Raw genomic sequence first — 19,157 nt, 5'->3', positions numbered from 1 at the left:
AGCAAGAAAAGTTCCTAAGAAATCATATTGCAATATAAAAATATAACACAATAATGTATTCGCACAAAAACATAACCAATCTTAATGAAGTAAGTGTGGTTTTATGCATTTGAAAATATAATTAATTTATAATGTAGGGAACAGAATCACATTTAGACAAAAAAAAAATAACTGCAATTTAGGCTATATTTACACTAAGCGTTGCGTTTTTTTCCTGCAGCAAAACCTGCATTCTTGGCAGAAAAGAGGCAACATCAAAAACGTAGGTATTGGCGCGTTTTTCAGGATCCCAAAGTTCAGCCTTGCTTCCACCACAGAAGCATGAACACAGGTCACCAATACGAGACTTATGTTTTTAAAAAAATACGCATAAAAATTTAACAGATGGGGGAGGTAAATTGGTCTGGAATGATTTACCTAAATCACTGGCAGTGCACTGAGTTTGTAGGACACGGTATACTTTCTCACTTTGGTTGGCCATTGAGTTGCTCAGGCAATGTTCAATCTTGAACCATGGTCAGCCAATTTTTACTTTGTACACATTACTAATTTAATTAAACTGTACTAATTCCAACTTCCAGCTCAGGTGACCAACACGAGATGATAAACTTGGGAAAATCACAAAAATAAATCTATTTCACACATTGCTGTACTTGCTTTTTTTCCACAAAAAAAGCAGCAAAACCTTATACCCTCGTTTTTTCACCACTTTCAATGGGTGAAAACGCTGTAAAAAACTGAAAGTAGTGACATGCTCTATTGTGCAAAAAAACAAGCAAAGCACAAAATACCGAGACCAAAAAAACAAGCTGTGTGCATGAGATTTCTGAAATCTCATAGACTTTGCTAGTATTGTAAAAAACTGCATTAAATTTGCATCAAACAGCTGAACATAGCCTTATTTCAGTTTGACATACAGTAAGTGAATATGTAGCCACATAAGTAGTCATTTCAAAAAAATAGAAAACTGCATAGTACTTTAAAACTTCAGCGCACCTTATCCTTTGTGATGACTATTAGTTGATATACAGCATATTTCTCAAACTATAAGACACACTTTTTAGCAAGAAAAAATCCTGCTTAAGGGCTCTTTCACACGTCCTGATATTTCCGGTACTGGAGAAACCAGTAACAGAGATATCAGTGTCCATGTGTAATACATGTGGCATACGTGTGGCAACTGTGTGCCGCATCAGTATCACATGTACCGGCACCTGGGAAGCAGTGATAATGTTTGCGCTGTTCTCCACCATTGGGTGCTGAAGACAGCTCTCATCATTCTCCCCTGCTTGCGCTGCGATCAGCGCTAGCAGGGGACGCTGTTGAGAGTTGTATTCAGCTGATAACAGCGAGAGGAGGTGGCAACTGATGGGAGTATTCATGTGCCGCCGGTTGCGGGGTGCTGAAGACAGCTCTCATCATTCTCCCCTGCTTGCGCTGCGATCAGCGCTAGCAGGGGACGCTGTTGAGAGTTGTATTCAGCTGATAACAGCGAGAGGAGGTGGCAGCTGATGGGAGTATTCATGTGCCGCCGGTTGCGCTATAATATACAAAAAAACAGCATGGGTTCCCCTGCATTTTTGATAACCAGCCAGGCAAGACTGACAGCTCTGGGCTGCAACGATCAACTGTCAGCTTCAGCAAGACTGGTTATCAAGAATAGAGGGGTCCTCAAGCTGTTTTTTTTAAATTATTCTTTAAATAATAAATAAAAAGGTGTGAGGTTCCCCCCAGTTTTGACAATTAGAATGGACTATTTATATATGGGAAGAGGTAAATAATAGGGAAAAGGCTATATACAGTACATAATCTGAGTGCTGCAGACCAGTGGGGATGAAAATGTGCGTGCTGCAGACCTGTGGGGGGTGTAGATAATGTGCGCGCTGCTGACCTATGGGGGTGTAGATAACGAGCGTGCTGCAGACCTTGGGGGGGGTGTAGATAATGAGCGTGCTGAAGAACTGTGGGGGTGTAGATAATGTGCGTGTTGCAGACCAGTGGGGGAGTAGATAATGTGAGTGCTGCAGACCTGTCAGGAGTGTAGATAATTTGGGTGCTGCAGACCTGTGGGGGTGTAGATAATGTGTGTGCTGCAGACCTGTGAGGAGTGTAGATCATGTGTGTGCTGCAGACCTGTGAGGAGTGTAGATCATGTGTGTGCTGCAGACCTATGGGGGTGTAGATAATGTGTGTGCTGCAGACCTGTGAGGAGTGTAGATCATGTGTGTGCTGCAGACCTGTGAGGGTGTTGATAATGTGCGTGCTGCAGACTTGGGGGTGTAGATAATGTGCGTGCTGCAGGACTGGGGGGGTGTAGATAATGTGTGTGCTACAGACCTGTGGGGGTGTAGATAATATGCAAATACTGGAGACAAATTTGTACTTATCAGCTTTGAAGCTGAGCATGGGAAGTACTTTGACGTTTCCAACATGACAACGATCCAAAACAAGTTGACCTGTCATTGACTACAGCAGAACAAAGTGAAGGTTCTGGAGTGGCCATCTCAGTCTCCTGACCTTAATATCATTGAGCCACTCTGGGGAGATCTAAAGCGCAGTTCATGCTAGACAGCCCAGGAATGTACAGGAACTGGATGCTTTTTGCCAAGAAAAGTGGGCAGCTTTACCATCTGAGAAAATAATGAACCTAATCCACAACTACCTCAAAAGAATTCAAGCTGTCATTGATGTTAGAGGGGTCAATTCAGGGTGTTAAGAAATGGGTTATGTGAACTTTTGATCAGGGTCATTTGGCTGTTTTGGGTTGTCAATATGATTTAAAAAGAGAAAACACAGTAATTTGACAATAAATAGCTTCACCCAGCCACTAACCATGAGTGGAGAAAATGTTTTGGTGTTATGATTCATATCCTCTGAAAAAAGGCCAAGAAAGCAAAAATTCTGCCGGGGTATGTAAACGTTTGAGAACAACTGTATAATGTGAAAGCTGCCGAAACTGCGTGTGTTCATAATGTGCGTGCTGCAAATCTGTGTGTACATAATGTGAGTGTGAAGCTCTGGAGAGGGACAGAAGCGCACACAAAATAGGGCAATACCTATGTAATGTATAATCAATGGGAGAACACCTAAAAGGTGTTGTGTGCAGGCGTAACACCTTTGAAGGCATGCAAAGCCGCTGATGCTGTCCCGTGGCTGGAGGAAAAGGTTCTTACAGAGGTAAATTTAAAAATGGAAGTTGGCAGGTTTAGGAGGGCTGCGCTGCTGAAATGTAGAGTCTTGGGGTTCCAAAGCGGTTTTTATTAATTTCTGCGCTGGACGGGTGCCTGTCTCACTTAGTTTTTATATCTTGAGAAAGGCGCTGGGCTGGCGCAGAAACACGTTGGTATTGGTGAAAACCGTTTTGGAATTCCATAGAGCTTCATTCCTGCAGCACAGCCCGCCTAAACATCCCAGCTCCCATTTTTGCTATAATGTCTGTGTAGCAGACCTGGGTGATTATATATATTGTGTGAGCTGTAGTACTGTGTATAGAGAAACTTCAGGAGTCAATTTACCAGCATTGTCTTGAGTTCTACAAAGAGCACTACCCCATTGGGCGTTTGAATTCTGCTCATCTGATCAGACATCAAGAACTTTAACTACATCCTGATAATTGTTTCCGATACAACTTGCCAAAGACATATTATTCAGTGTTTTTTTAGTGTTTCGTTAGTCTTTATTAGTGTAACAATTTGAGTGAAAAGTAGCATCAGTTTGTACTCACATAAACCACGAGTTTGTCCAAAACCTGGTAACCCATGGTGAGTATATTGCGATTTTATGAAATATTTAGCTTTTGGCTCTTACTAGCCTTCATAAAGGATCATTGTAGTTGAAGTCAGGTGGCTTTGTAGAAAGTCAAGGTCAAAGAAAGTCATCAGCACCCCTGGCTCTTCTTTTGTCTTCTAGACGTTCTTGCAGTTTGGGGAGAATTAAACAACCCACCACAAAAACCCAAGTGATGAATAAAATAAGGATACCCTCGCTAGCACCGTGAGAAAGTCGGACGGTGCAGAGGCGAGTTCATCGCAGAGAAATTCCCCCCATGAATTCGCCTCTGCACCGTGCAACTTTCTCACGGTGCTAGAGAGGATCTCACCGAGGTCACCGCCATTCATCCTAGCTGGGAACGTAGCCTTATTGACGTCATCACTAGTCTCTGAGGTTGCGCATTCACAGCATCTCATTTGCCAGTGGTTCTCAGCCTGGACAATCGCATCTTGGCACTGTCTAAGTTGAAAACTAATGCCCCAGATATGGATTACGGAGTGGGACAGAACGACAGAGAGGTGAGGGATATTGTTGTTTTTTATTTTTGACTTATTACAGGAGAACGAGGGCTTCGGTGGAATTAGGCAAGGTCGTAAGTATGGTTTAATTGAGATTATTAAAGGAGCCTGTGTCTTTCTTTCAATTAAAGGACTTTATTCTTGGTGTCTGTGTTTTCTTACAATGTGACTATGGGGTTAGTAATGTGGGCGACTTATTGACGTTCCTCCATTACTAACCTTGGGGCTTGATGTCACCGGACAATACAAAGGTGACATCAACCCCACAAATATGAACTCCACTTGCCACCGCTAGAGGGCAAATGGGAAGAGCCGGGCAAAGCGCCAGAATTGGCGCATCTAACAGATGTGTCTTCTCTGGGCAGCTGCAGGCTGCCATTTTTAGGCTGGGCGGGGGGGCAATATCCATGGCCCCTTACTAGGCAGAGAATACCAGCCCAAGCTGTCTGCTTTAGCAAGGCTGGTTATCAAAAATGGGGGGACCCAACATTATTTTTTTAAATTATTATTTATTTCAATAATTTAAGAAAACGGAGTGGGGACCCCCCCTATTCTTGATAGCCAACCTTACTGAAGCTGACGGTTGCAGCCCCCAGCTGTAAGTTTTGCCTGGCTTGTTATCAAAAATTGGGGGGAACACACGCAGGTTGTTTTTTTAAATTTATTTATTTACAGCACAGGAGTGGCTAATTAATACCCCCATCATCTGCTCCTGCTCTCACTGTTATTAGCAGCAGCAGCAGCAGATGTCGGATGATGGGAGCAGTAGTCCCATCAGCTGACACCAATGACCCGAGGTAAACTGTATACCTCAAATCACAGCTGAGTGGTCACGCTGCCTTTTGACAGCGTGGGAACCGCGACGCTCTGAACGGCGGGGATGGCTACACCGTCGATCAGAAGCGGTGTTTGCCGCGATGTAATGCATATGAGAGCGTGTCAAACACTATATTGTCGGGCCCACCATTCAAGAGAATGGGGTTCGGGTCCACTCTGCTGGATGACAGGCTGTATGGACGCATCATGCAGCCTGCCATCTAAAGGTAGCAGAGCCGAGTGTGAGGTCACATCTGGCTGTCCTTAACTCTTCGGCAGCAAATACGCTGAAAAAAAAGTCAACCTGCGTATTTGCAGCATTTTTTCACCATCCATTCAAGTCAATGCATGAAAAACGCTGCAAAAACGCTGAAAGAAGTGACATGCTCTATGTAAAAAAAAAACGCTGCAAAGCACAAAATCCTGATGACAAAAAACCCAATGTGTGCATGAGATTTCTGAAATCTCATAGGCTTTGCTGGTACTGAAAAAACCAGCTGAAAATTAGCATAAAAAAATGCAGCAAAAACGCCCAGTGTGAACATACCCTAATGCATATAAATGGCAGGGAGCTCCTGCACTCGTTCGATATATGGATGTGCAAACAGAACCAGAGTCTTTGTATGGCTGTCTGAACCTGGACAAAGAGGGGAACTGGGTATACAGTCATGGCCAAAAGTATTGACACCCCTGCAATTCTGTCAGATAATACTCATTTTCTTCCTGAAAATGACTGCAAACACAAATTATTTGGTATTATTATGTTCAGTAAATTTGTCTTAAATGAAAAAACACAAAAGAGAATGAAGCAAAAAGCAAAACATTGATCATTTCACACAAAACTCCAAAAATGGGCCAGACAAAAGTATTGGCACCCTCAGCCTAATACTTGGTTGCACAACCTTTAGCCAAAATAACTGCGACCAACCGCTTCCGATAACCATCAATGAGTTTCTTACAATGCTCTGCTGGAATTTTAGACCATTCTTCTTTGGCAAACTGCTCCAGGTCCCTAATATTTGAAGGGTGCCTTCTCCAAACTGCCATTTTTAGATCTCTCCACAGGTTTTCTATGGGATTTAGGTCTGGACTCATTGCTGGCCACCTTAGAAGTCTCCAGTGCTTTCTCTCAAATCATTTTCTAGTGCTTTTTGAAGTGTGTTTTGGGTCATTGTCCTGCTGGAAGACCCATGACCTCTGAGGGAGACCCAGCTTTCTCACACTTGGCCCTACATTATGCTGCAAAATTTGTTGGTAGTCTTCAGACTTCATAATGCCATGCACACTGTCAAGCAGTCCAGTGCCAGAGGCAGCAAAGCAATCCCAAAACATCAGGGAACCTCCGCCATGTTTGACTGTAGGGACGTGTTCTTTTCTTTGAATGCCTCATTTTTTCTCCTGTAAACTGTATGTTGATGCCTTTGCCCAAAATGCTCTACTTTTGTCTCATCTGACCAGAGAACATTCTTCCAAAATGTTTTAGGCTTTTTCAGGTAAGTTTTGGCAAACTCCAGCCTGGCTTTTTTATGTCTCGGTGTAAGAAGTGGGGTCTTCCTGGGTCTCCTACCATACAGTCCCTTTTCATTCAGACGCCGACGGATAGTACGGGTTGACACTGATGTACCCTCGGACTGCAGGGCAGCTTGAACTTGATTGGATGTTAGTTGAGCTTTTTTATCCAACATCCGCACAATCTTGCGTTGAAATCTCTTGTCAATTTTTCTTTTCTGTCCACATCTAGGGAGGTTAGCCACAGTGCCATGGGCTTTAAACGTCTTGATGACACTGCGCACGGTAGACACAGGAACATTCAGGTCTTTGGAGATGGACTTGTAGCCTTGAGATTGCTCATGCTTCCTCACAATTTGGTTTCTGAAGTCCTCAAACAGTTCTTTGGTCTTCTTTCTTTTCTCCCTGCTCAATGTGGTACACCCAAGGACACAGGACAGAGATTGAGTCAACTTTAATCCATGTCAACTGGCTGAAAGTGTGATTTAGTTATTGCCAACACCTGTTAGGTGCCACAGGTACGTTACCGGTGCTGTTGATTACACAAATTAGAGAAGCATCACATGATTTTTCGAACAGTGCCAATACTTTTGTCCACCCCCTTTTTTATATTTGGTGTGGAATTATATCCAATTTGGCTTTAGGACAATTCTTTTTGTGTTTTTTAATTTAAGACAAATTAAATGAAGATAATAATACCAAATAATTTGTGTTTGCAATCATTTTCAGAAAGAAAATGAGTATTATCTGACAGAATTGCAGGGGTGTCAATACTTTTGGCCATGACTGAACGTGATGTGAGGATTCACAAGTCTGCAGTCGCACAAAGATAATTTAATAAAAGCAAGCACTGATATTTTTTCACTTTAAACTAGGTACAGTAATTCTCTCCTATGTAAATCTAAAACTCTAATTACATAATATTCAAAGACTTACCAATTTCTCTCTACAAAGTAAACTGCAAGTTCTTTCACACGATTCGAATGAACTACATGCATCTTCACAACATCATAGCATTTACTTTTTAAGAACTTTTCTAACTGCTGCTTTTCAATCATATTGTTTAAAACTATTGTTTTTATCTGCAAGAAAAGTAACAGAAAAGTGAAATAGAAATCTTTATGTGAATATGACAGACAACTGAGAAAACATCTAGTATAGAAGCCAGACTTCGAAGCTTTCTACATAATGACGTTGTTTGAGACGGATCCTGCCTGTAATCTGCCTGAAAAAGCCCAGCAAAAGCATAAAAACGACATTGCTGTGCACATGTTCAGTCCTAGTCTATCCCATTAAAGGTACCTTCACACTAAACAACTTCACAACGATATCGCTAGCGATCCGTGACGTTGCAGCGTCCTGGCTAGCGATATCGTTGTGTTTGACACGCAGCAGCGATCAGGATCCTGCTGTGATGTCGTTCGTCGCTGCAGAAAGTCCAGAACTTTATTTCGTCGCTGGACTCCCTGCAGACATCGCTGAATCGGCGTGTGTGACGCCGATTCAGCGATGTCTTCACTGGTAACCAGGGTAAACATCGGTGCAGGAAAGCAGAGCGCCGGGGACAGACAGCTGAAGGTAAGTTTGTAGTGTTTGTTTTTTTTTACTTTTACGATGGTAACCACGGTAAACATCGGGTTACTAAGCGCGGCCCTGCGCTTAGTAACCCGATGTTTACCCTGGTTACCGGCATCGTTGGTCGCTGGAGAGCTGTCTGTGTGACAGCTCTCCAGCGACGCTGCAGCGATCGACATCGTTGTCGGTATCGCTGCAGCGTCGCTTAGTGTGAAGGTACCTTTAAGGTACTCAGGGTATGGAAACTGTGAAGCAGTTAAAAGAAGCAGCACATTCAATGTACACTTGGCTTCGCTAGGAAGCCACTCGCTATATATAGTTAAAATCATAAGGGGAAAAAAAAAGACACCACAAAAACAAAAGCAAAACTGCCAGTGAAGCAGCTTCAGGAAAAAGCCAGCTTTGCCTTGGAAAAACCTCGGCAGATCCACAAGTATCTTATGGACGCCGTGTGTGCATTCCCACATGGGTTTTGTTTCCGGAATTTGTTTCTTCAATATATTAACTTGCACTAGGTTGAAATAATAATAATCCTATATAATAATCGCCAGTTGGGACTTCCGGCCGCTGTCCCTGAATCCCTTAAGGCACCGCGGTAGTGTCACATGCGCCTGCACAAGTGCCATACACGTCTCCGCTATTCCCGCACATGTGCAGGAACAGCCACAACTGCGCGCACTACTCGCCCATGCGCGGTAACAACGCGGCTGTGACTGCGCCTGCGTGGAGAGTAGAGGTGACGTAGCATACACAGATGTTAGTTTCACCACACTCCCAATGCAATAGTATGGGGCCTATTTCTAGTAATCATAATAAAAAGCTGTTCAAGTGATTCCTCATTACTGCTCGGGTCTATGTTTAAGGGCTGCAAAAGTGATGTCATGACTACAGCGCACCACTGCAGCCAATCATTAAGTGAGGTTGCTCATGCAGTTTACATCTAGATGACTTGCCTGTGAAGACACACCAGCCATTTCTCCAGTATTCATATAATCCTCCACTTGAAGCAAAACAGGTTCTGGACTGTAGGTACTTAGAAAGCCCTACAATAAAAGGCAAATAAATACCAGCAATTAACACCAACATATGATTCATATTAGCACCCTGACAGGGTCATTACAACACATCTATAAAGAAAGATCTTTCTCTTTTATTACACAAAAATACAACTCTTCTAATCAAATGTGCTTACAATTACTGTCTTAATTCCATATAATCTAGTGTACCATCTGCACTAGGAAAAGTCTGATTTTAGCAAAAGTAATAATATTTATTTATATAGCGCCAACATATTCCGCAGCGCTTTACAATTTAACAGTTCATATACAGTCATAAGTAACAAAGTTAAAGATAAAACAATAACCAAAGTAAAGATAATTACATCCCTGCTCGTAAGAGCTTACAATCTACAATGAGATGCCAAATGTACTTTTATTATCTTTAGAACACTTGTAATTCCATGGTGACAGGAGCTGCTCCTCACTGCTTCCCCCTCCCATCTGGGACAATAGGTTACACAGCAGTTTTCAGCTACCTGTTGTGAGTAAGAGCCAGCCTGAAAAGTGAGGGTGCTACAAAAGACCCTGTTCTCTGCAGAGAAACAGCTATTGTCAGGAGACTGGTGGATAGTAACAGCATGGGACTGCACACTGCTGTAATGTCCCAGATGGAGACAGGTGAGCAGTGAAGAGCAGCTCCTGTCACACTGGCCCCCGTCTGCAGTCCATGGTAAAGGACTTGCCCCTCTGCTTCTAGTAGCAGCCTGCCACCTGATAAGGTGTACTTCACTGCAGGGCTACTAGCAGGGATCAGGCCATGCCCCCTCACCTTGGACTGCACACAAAGGCACAATCAGGAAGCTGGTGTGACCTGAGGTGCTTTTCACTGCTTACCCTTCCAACTGGGACATTACAGCAGTGTGCAGCCCCATGAGGTTATCATCAGCCAGTCTCCTGATAATAGCCGTTTCTCTGTAGAGAGCACAGGGCTTGGCCACACCCCCTCTTCTCAGACTGGCTGTTAAGGGGAAGAGCTGCACACTACTGTGTGACACTCGTATTGTCCCAGATGTGAGGGAGTAGTAGTGAGGATCAGCTCCTGTCGCACAGAATTACAAGTGTTCTGGGAGTCTCATCTTTCTAGTTTATGAGGGCAGGGACAGTACAATTTTTTTATCTCCCCGCAGTACCCCTTTAACAATGGAAATCGGCAACTTGCCAGATTTTTTTCTTTTGCATTCCCTATTCTTCACTTTACTTCATAGATTTCAATAGGGAATATAACATATTTTTCGGACTATAAGATGCACTTTGTTCCTCCCAAAATGTGGAGGAAAATAAATGGGAAGTGTGTCTTATAGTCCGGATATATTGGCTCTGGCTATGGTGGGGAGGTGGGGGAGTGATATCGGAAGGTCACAGAGGCAGGAGCCGGCGGCTCTGGCTAATTCCTGTGCCCACTGCTAAAAAGAAATGAATATGCACTGCATTCAACACCCATGGGTGTGGCGGGTAATGAATATTCATTTCTTTCTGGCATCCTGGTATGATTGATTGGCCCCATCCCCTTGCTGGTATGATTGGCCCAATCAGAAAAGATTAAAAAAACAAACATTAACTCTTACCTTCCTCCGCTCCCTCGCAGTCGCAGCATCCTGCTCCGGTGCCAGCAGCTGCTTAATGCTTGTAAGCAGCGCATGGCAGGGACATAGGGATTTTTGTGTACTCACCGTAAAATCCTTTTCTCCGAGCCATTCATTGGGGGACACTGACCGTGGGTGTATGCTGCTGCCAATAGGAGGCTGACACTAAGTGATACAAAAAAAGTTAGCTCCTCCCCTGCAGTATATACCCTCCTGCTGGCTCTCAGCTAACCAGTTCGGTGCAAAAGCAGTAGGAGATCAATAACAATATATGAGCGTATAGCATGTCATATTCTAAAAAACAAGCATAAGCTAATAACAGGGTGGGAGCTGTGTCCCCCCAATGAATGGCTCGGAGAAAAGGATTTTACGGTGAGTACACAAAAATCCCTATTTCTCCTTCGCCTCATTGGGGGACACAGACCGTGGGACGTCCCAAAGCAGTCCCTGGGTGGGGACAACAATAGATCAGGCCCTGTGTAACCGCTACTTACAAGTGCGCCACCGCGGCCTGCAGAGTCCGCCTGCCCAGACTCACATCTGTGGAAGTGTGGGAATTATAGTGCTTCAAGAATGCATGCGGACTGGACGAATCCGCAAGCATGCAGGCGTGCCTTGCTGACGCCTGGTGCCTAGAACCCTTGATAGACAGGGAGATAGGCTGACATCTAGCACGGAAGGACTCCTGGATGGTGAAAAGAATTCACCATGTTATCATGGTCGATGAAACGGCTAAACCCTTCCTGAAAATGTCAGGAAGCCTTCCTCTACCGTCAGGAAGCCCAAATAAAATGTCCAACCTTCAGAAGGACGCTGTCCTCAAGATGTACCTACTCAGAGCACTCACTTCGTCCAGAATATGGGGGATCTTATTCCATTTTGTGGACTGGAGCCAAAAGAGATGAGGGAAGAACTATGCCCTCATAACAGTGGTAATACAGTACCACCTTGGTAACAAGGGATGGAGATGGCCTGAGGACAACCTTGCCTCGAAGGTAATAAGGGAAAAAAGTCTGAAAGAGCAGAAAAGCTAGCTCCAAAGACTCGTCAGAGTGAGAATATCGCAGAGGAGAACGGGACGACTTTCCCTGATAGTAAAGTCTGCCCGGATGAAAAAGGAGCCTACTGTAAGGCTCCTAGGAATAATAAGGTCCCAATGATCTAACGGTATGCGATAGGGAAGAACTACGTGTGAAAACTCCCTGTGAGAAAGTCCCTACTTGCAGTTGTGCTGCGATAAGGCGAGAAGATACTAGCTCCGCAAACAAAAAACGGACGTGGTCAGTGCGGATCTCTGAGGATCACTGGGGCCCCTTTCTGCTTCCGAAAGGCTTTCGTAAGCAGTGGAAGGGGAGTTATGGAAACTGGTACCACGCCAGAACCAGAGCATGGAGAGCGATGGCTCTTGGATCTCGAGGCCGAACCACGAACTCGAGTACATTGGCCTTCAGTCTGGATGTCATCCCACCTACAACTGGAGAACTCCAATAAGGACAGATCTGATGGAAGACTTCGGGGTGAAGTTCCCACTGACTTGAGGCGGAACCCTGACGGCTGAACTTGTTTGCCGTTCAGAGTTCTACTTCTGGGATATATACTGCCGAGATCACAGAATAATAGACTTTGGCCCATCAGAGAAAGAGAGGTACCTCGGTCATGGCGCCTGATCGTGGGTACCTGCTAGATGACTGACGTAAGGCACCGCCGTGGCATTATCCAATTGAATTCGGATAGGGAGACCCGCCAGAAGGCAGTGGACCTGATGTAAGACTACCGTTCGGATCTCCAGAACAATGATAGGGAGAAGAAGACTGGCATTGGTAGTTACTAATAACCATTGAACCGGGAGAAAGGCCCTGGATAAAGAAGGAGCTCAGAGACTATTGTCTGAAAGTCTATTTGACTTGCTGAAAACGAGCGGAGCGAAGGAAACCGCTTCCATTGTCGTCACCATTTTTCCTCAGAACTCTCTTAGCAAATCGAATGAAATGAGGGGGTGAGTAATCAAGTCCTCAGAACTCTCCTTGCGTGAGCTCCCTGTTGAAGGGCCATGACCTTGTCTCGAGGAAGAATTACCATCCTTCTAGAAGTGTGCAGGATCATCCTCAAAAAGGATATCTGCTGGGCTGGAAATGAGGAGAACTTGTCTAAGTGTAGCTGCCAGCCCAGGATAGAAGGTATCGCAAGAGATATAGACGACTCAGCGTAGTCCTGGAAGGGCGGCTAGACAGACCAAACAGGGCAGGATGAGCACGCCTCTAGAGTGCAAGAGAAACATGACATCCGCCATGACCCGAGCGAACACTCTGGGAGCGGAAGCAAGGCCAAAGGACAAGGTTGTGACTTGAAAATGCTGTTGACGAATGGAAACGCTTATCCGAATTGAATGGCAAATGCTCTCGAGGGAGTTTAGTCTCTGAAGCTCTGGCAAGCTCAGGCAATATCCAATCCATATTCAGAGCCTTGTTGTCAACAAATCATTGGTGAGGGAGCAGGAAACGAAAAACTTCCGTTTTCTAGATGCCTGTATGTTTCTAGACGCCTGCACGTTTCTGGAATACTTGCGGCCCCTGCTAGCCGACGGCTCCCATGTAGGATAGGGACCATGTATATTGGTCCTGCGAGCACTCCAAACACAGAGGGTACACAGAGGGATTCAATCTCTTGGTCAGAGAACCATGGATTGGTCAGTGAAGAAGTCCACTGAGGGGAACTAGAGGATAAAGCTGGGGTCGGCGGCGGAGGGCTCCTCGGACTGATCAAGCGCCTTTAAGACCAGGAAATATTGGTCATACGCCTTTAAGACCAGGGAATACTGGTCATGCGCCTTTAAGAACAGAGAATACTGGTCATGCGCCTTTAAGACCAGGAAATACTGGCCATGCGCCTTTAAGACCGGGGAATACTGGTCATGCGCCTTTAAGACCAGAGAACACTGGTCATGCGCCTTTAAGACCAGAGAACACTGGTCATGCGCCTTTAAGACCAGAGAATACTGGTCATGCGCCTTTTAGACCAGAGAATACTGGTCATGCGCCTTTAAGACCAGGGAATACTGGTCATGCACCTTTAAGACCAGGGAATACTGGTCATGCACCTTTAAGACCAGGGAATACTGGTCATGCACCTTTAAGACCAGAGAATACCGGTCATGCACCTTTAAGACCAGGGAATACCGGTCATGTACCTTTAAGACCAGAGAATACTGGTCATGCGCCTTTAAGACCAGGGAATTCTGGTCATGCACCTTTAAGACCAGAGAATACTGGTCATGCGCCTTTAAGACTGGGAATACTGGTCAGCCTTTAAGACCAGGTACTTCCTTACCCGGGTCGATGTGCCCCTTTAATGCAAAAATACTGTCACCCCAGTGTGAGCTGGCCGGGTGGACCAAGATGGCCACCGGGAGCTGCAGAGTTGATAAAATCTCGCAGAGAGCGAGAAGCGCCAATTTGGGTGGCGGAGCCACAGACACGATGTTGAATAGGCCTAAGCCGGGGCCTAAATTTCTGTAGTCGGCGGGCGACACCAGCGGGGCGTTCCAGGCAAGACTTCCAGGATGCGGCCTACAAATCGGCCGAAGCCGGGGACTAAATTTTTGCAGCCATCCAGAGCGTTACCTCAGAGAGGTGGGCCACAGGAAAGTGGCTGAGGCTGCCTGTCAGCATGTGAATATCCCACTGAAGATGGATCCACTCACCATTGGTGCGCGTCCCGGCATGGAGCCGCCGCGGATGTGGGTTTCAGCGCTGTTCTGTGCAGCATGGACAAGCCTCAATCCATCATCCGTTTGTTAGGGAGGTGGAGAGGACCCGTCCGCCTCCTTGTGCCATCCGCTTTCACAGTGGTGGGACAGTGGGGGCTGCTCGGACGCCATAGAGAGGGGCCTCTGTACAGCCACGGAGTTCAGTCCGGGTGGACAGGGCCAGTTGTCCGGCATTAGGCCTGGCTCCAGGAGAGGATACATGGAGGCGACACTCCATGTGGTCGCCTGCTGCTGGTGTGGGGAGATCGGGACCATGAAAGGAACCGTCGCCCCTGAAGAGAGCTCAGGCATGGCTTCCCACGTCGCAGGAAAGGGTACGGGGAGGTATACTCGCCGTGCTCGCCTGTTGATGGTTCGGGGGAGATCGGAACCTTGAAAGGTTCCGTCGCCCCCTTCACTCCGTTAATTAAAAAATAAAAATTTACAGAAAAGTAAACAATAAAATAAAAACGTTGGGGTCTGAAACAGACCCATGTGCCTCCTACAGACACTAAGCAAGAACTGGTTAGCCGAGAGGCAGCAGGAGGGTGTATACTGCAGGGGAGGAGCTAACTTTTTTTGTATCACTTAGTGTCAGCCTCCTATTGGCAGCAGCATACACCCACGGTCAGTGTCCCCCAATGAGGCGAAGGAGAAATCATGCGCTGCTCACAACCAAAGCACAGCTGCCAAAATACTCACTGGGACCGTTCATCGCAGAGAGCGGTGAATATCCATTCCTCTTCAGCAGCGCGCAGTGTCAGCCGGAGCTTTCCTGCTGCTGCCGGCGGTCACGTGTGCCGATACTTAAGAGAAATGAATATTCATTTCTCTTAAGTATCGGCATAAGTGACCGTCGGCAGCGGCAGGAAGCCGCTAGCTGACAGTGTGCACCACTGAAAAGGAATGGATACTCACCGCGATCTCTGATAAACGGTCCCGGTGAGTATTCCAGAAGCTGTGCTATGCTTGTGAGCAGCGCATGATGTCCCTTGCCATGTGCTGCTTACAAGCATTACGCAGCTGCTGGCACCGGAGCAGAATGCTGCGACTGCGAGAGAGAGGAGGAAGGTAAGAGTAGAGGTTTTTTTTTTTTTTTTTAATCTTTTCTGATGGGGCCATGGATACCAGGACTGGGATGGGGTCAATCATTCCAGAAAGGGGATGAGGCCAATCAATCATACCAGCAAGGGGATGGGGCCAATCAATCATACCAGGAACTGGATGGGGCCAATCAATCATACCAGGAACTGGATGGGGCCAGTCAATCATACCAGGAACTGGATGGGGCCAGTCAATCATACCAGGAACTGCATGAGGCCAATCAATCATACCAGGAACTGGATGGGGCCAATCAATCATATCAGAATAAGAATGGGACCATGCATACCAGGACTGGGATGTTTATTTCTGTTAATGTTGATGATTATGGCTTACAGCTTATGAAAACCCAAAAGTCATTATCTCAGTAAATTAGAATAATACACAAAATACGCCTGCAAAGGCTTCCTAAGTGTTTAAAAAGGTCTCTTAGTCTGTTTCAGTAGGCTCCACAATCATGGGGAAGACTGCTGACCTGTCAGATGTCCAGAAGGCAGTCATTGACAAACTCCACAAGGAGGGTAAGCCACAAAAGGTCATTGCTAAAGAAGCTGGCTGTTCACAGAGTGCTGCATCCAAGCATATTAATGGAAAGTTGAGCAGAAGTAAAAAGTGTGGTAGAAAAAGGTGCACAAGCAACCGGGATAACCGCAGCCTTTAAAGGATTGTTAAGAAAAGGCCATTCAAAATGTGGGGGAGATTCACAAGGAGTGGACTGCTGCTGGAGTCATTGCTTCAAGAGCCACCACACACAGACGTATCCAGGACATGAGCTACAAGAGTCGTATTCCTTGTGTCAAGCCACTCATGACTAATAGACAACGCCAGACGCGTCTTACTTGGGCCAAGGAGAAAAAGAACTGGACTGTTGCTCAGTGGTCCAAGGTGTTGTTTTCAGATTAAAGTAAATTTTGCATTTCATTTGGAAATCAAGGTCCCAGAGTCTGGAGGAACAGTTGAGAGGTACACAATCCAAGATGCTTGAGGTCTAGTGAGAAGTTTCCACAATCAGTGATGGTTTGGGGAGCCATGTCATCTGCTGGTGTAGATCCACCGTGTTTTATCAAGACCAAAGTCAGCGCAGTCGTCTACTATGAAATTTTAGAGCACTTGATGCTTCCCTCTGCCGAAAAGCTTTTTGGAGATGGAGATTTCATTCTCCAGCAGGACTTGTCCACACTGCCAAAAGTACCAATACCTAGTTTAACCCCTTACCGGCATCGGACGTACTATACCGTCCGATGCCGGCTCCCCTGCTTTGATGCAGGGCTCCGCGGTGAGCCCGCACCAAAGCCGGGACATGTCAGCTGTTCAAAACAGCTGACATGTGCCCGTAATAGGCGCGGGCAGAATCGCGATCTGCCCGCTCCTATTAACTAGTTAAATGCCGCTGTCAAACGCAGACAGCGGCATTTAACTACCGCTTCCGGCCGGGCGGCCGGAAATGACGTCATCGCCGACCCCCGTCACATGATCGGGGGTCGGCGATGCTTGTGAATGGTAACCATAGAGGTCCTTGAGACCTCTATGGTTACTGATTGCCCGTCGCTGTGAGCGTCACCCTGTGGTCGGCGCTCACAGCACACGTGCAATTCTGCTACATAGCAGCGATCAGCAGATCGCTGCTATGTAGCAGAGCCGATCGTGCTGTGCCTGCTTCTAGCCTCCCATGGAGGCTATTGAAGCATGGCAAAAGTTAAAAAAAAAAGTTAAAAAAAATGTGAAAAAAATAAAAAAAACATAAAAGTTTAAATCACCCCCCTTTCGCCCCAATCAAAATAAATCAATAAAAAAAAATCAAATCTACGCATATTTGGTATCGCCGCGCTCAGAATCGCCCGATCTATCAATTAAAAAAAAGTATTAACCTGATCGCTAAACAGCGTAGCGGGAAAAAAAATTCGAAACGCCAGAATTAAGTTTTTTTGGTCGCCACGACATTGCATTAAAATGCAATAACGGGCGATCAAAAGAACGTATCTGCACCGAAATGCTATCATTAAAAACGTCATCTCGGCACGCAAAAAATAAGCCCTCAACCGACCCCAGATGATGAAAAATGGAGACGCTACGAGTATCGGAAAATGGCGCAATTTTTTTTTTTTTTAGCAAAGTTTGGAATTTTTTTTCACCACTTAGATAAAAAATAACCTAGTCATGTTTGGTGTCTATGAACTCGTAATAACCTGGAGAATCATAATGGCAGGTCATTTTTAGCATTTAGTGAACCTAGCAAAAAAGCCAAACAAAAAACCAATGTGGGATTGCACTTTTTTTTTGCAATTTCACCGCACTTGGAATTTTTTTCCCGTTTTCCTGTACACGACATGCTAAAACCAATGATGTCGTTCAAAAGTACAACTCGTCCCGCAAAAAATAAGCCCTCACATGGCCAAATTGACGGAAAAATAAAAAAGTTATGGCTCTGGGAAGGAGGGGAGCGAAAAACGAACACGGAAAAACGAAAAATCCCCCGGTCATGAAGGGGTTAAAAACAACAGTATCACTGTGATTGATTGGCCAGCAAAATCGCCGGCCCTTAACGCCATAGAGAATCTATGAGGTATTGTCAAGAGGAAGATGAGAGACACCAGACCGCACAATGTGGACGAGCTGAAGTCTGTTATCAAAGCAATCTGGGCTTCCATAATACGTCAGCAGTGCCACAGACTGACCGCCTCCATGCCACGCCGCATCGATGCATTAACTGATGCAAAAGGAGCCCCGACCAAGTATTGAGTGCATTTACTGAACATACAATTCAGTAGACCAAGATTTCGGATTTTAAAATAATTTTTCAAGCTGGTGTTATAAAATATTCTAATTTACTGAGATAATAACTTTTGGGTCATTAACAGAAATAAACACTTGGAAAAGATCACTCTGTTTGTAATAACTCTATATAATATATGAGTTTCACTTTTTGTATTGAAGAACTGAAATAAATTAACTTTTTGATGATATTCTAATTTAGTGAGAAGCACTTGTATTTGCCAACAAAGCTTCATTCACTTATTGGGGGAGATCAGAGAGTCTCATGCCTTGCTCTTCATCGCTGAAGCGTAAGCATGTACTGATCATGACTGCAAAACAGTAAATAGATTCGTCAGTACATATTATTCAACTGACTTCAATGATCATGCTGCTCGACTGTCATAGCCAGCTTAGCCTTTTGCTGCAGAGCAAAAAAAATATACATATATATTTGGGATGATCAAAAATAATGTCAGTTTAGATGATTCACCTGAATTTGTTGTTCTCTTTTTTCCACATATGGGATTAACAAAAGACAACCCAAAGTAAATGATGGGAGGTCAATTTGGGCATATTGTTTAGCAATTCCTACGAGGTCCAGGTCAGCAAGAACAGGGCACCTTCAAAAAGAAAAATAAATAAAATGTTAACAAAGTCTTTTTAAACAGCATCTTTAGGAAAAAAACATTTTCATACCACATTTTCCACCATCTCTGCCTACAACACC

The 19,157-nt window shown here is 45.1% G+C and overlaps 1 protein-coding gene across 1 annotated transcript in view; it reads right to left on the bottom strand.

The window, feature by feature from the left end:
- Positions 1–19,157, bottom strand: part of KNTC1 (kinetochore associated 1) — a 356,896-nt gene that overhangs the window by 9,851 nt on the left and 327,888 nt on the right. Inside the window, exons 60-62 of the mRNA XM_069755662.1 lie at positions 18,921–19,050; positions 9,143–9,232; positions 7,551–7,696 (exon numbers count right to left, since the gene is read on the bottom strand). Coding sequence (XP_069611763.1) covers positions 7,551–7,696; positions 9,143–9,232; positions 18,921–19,050 — 366 coding nt within the window. The remainder of the gene's footprint in view (positions 1–7,550; positions 7,697–9,142; positions 9,233–18,920; positions 19,051–19,157) is intronic.

This window comes from Ranitomeya imitator, chromosome 1 (genome assembly GCF_032444005.1).
Source record: "Ranitomeya imitator isolate aRanImi1 chromosome 1, aRanImi1.pri, whole genome shotgun sequence".
NCBI classification, from domain to species: domain Eukaryota; kingdom Metazoa; phylum Chordata; class Amphibia; order Anura; family Dendrobatidae; genus Ranitomeya; species Ranitomeya imitator.
This window is presented reverse-complemented; position numbering and strand designations above follow the sequence as displayed.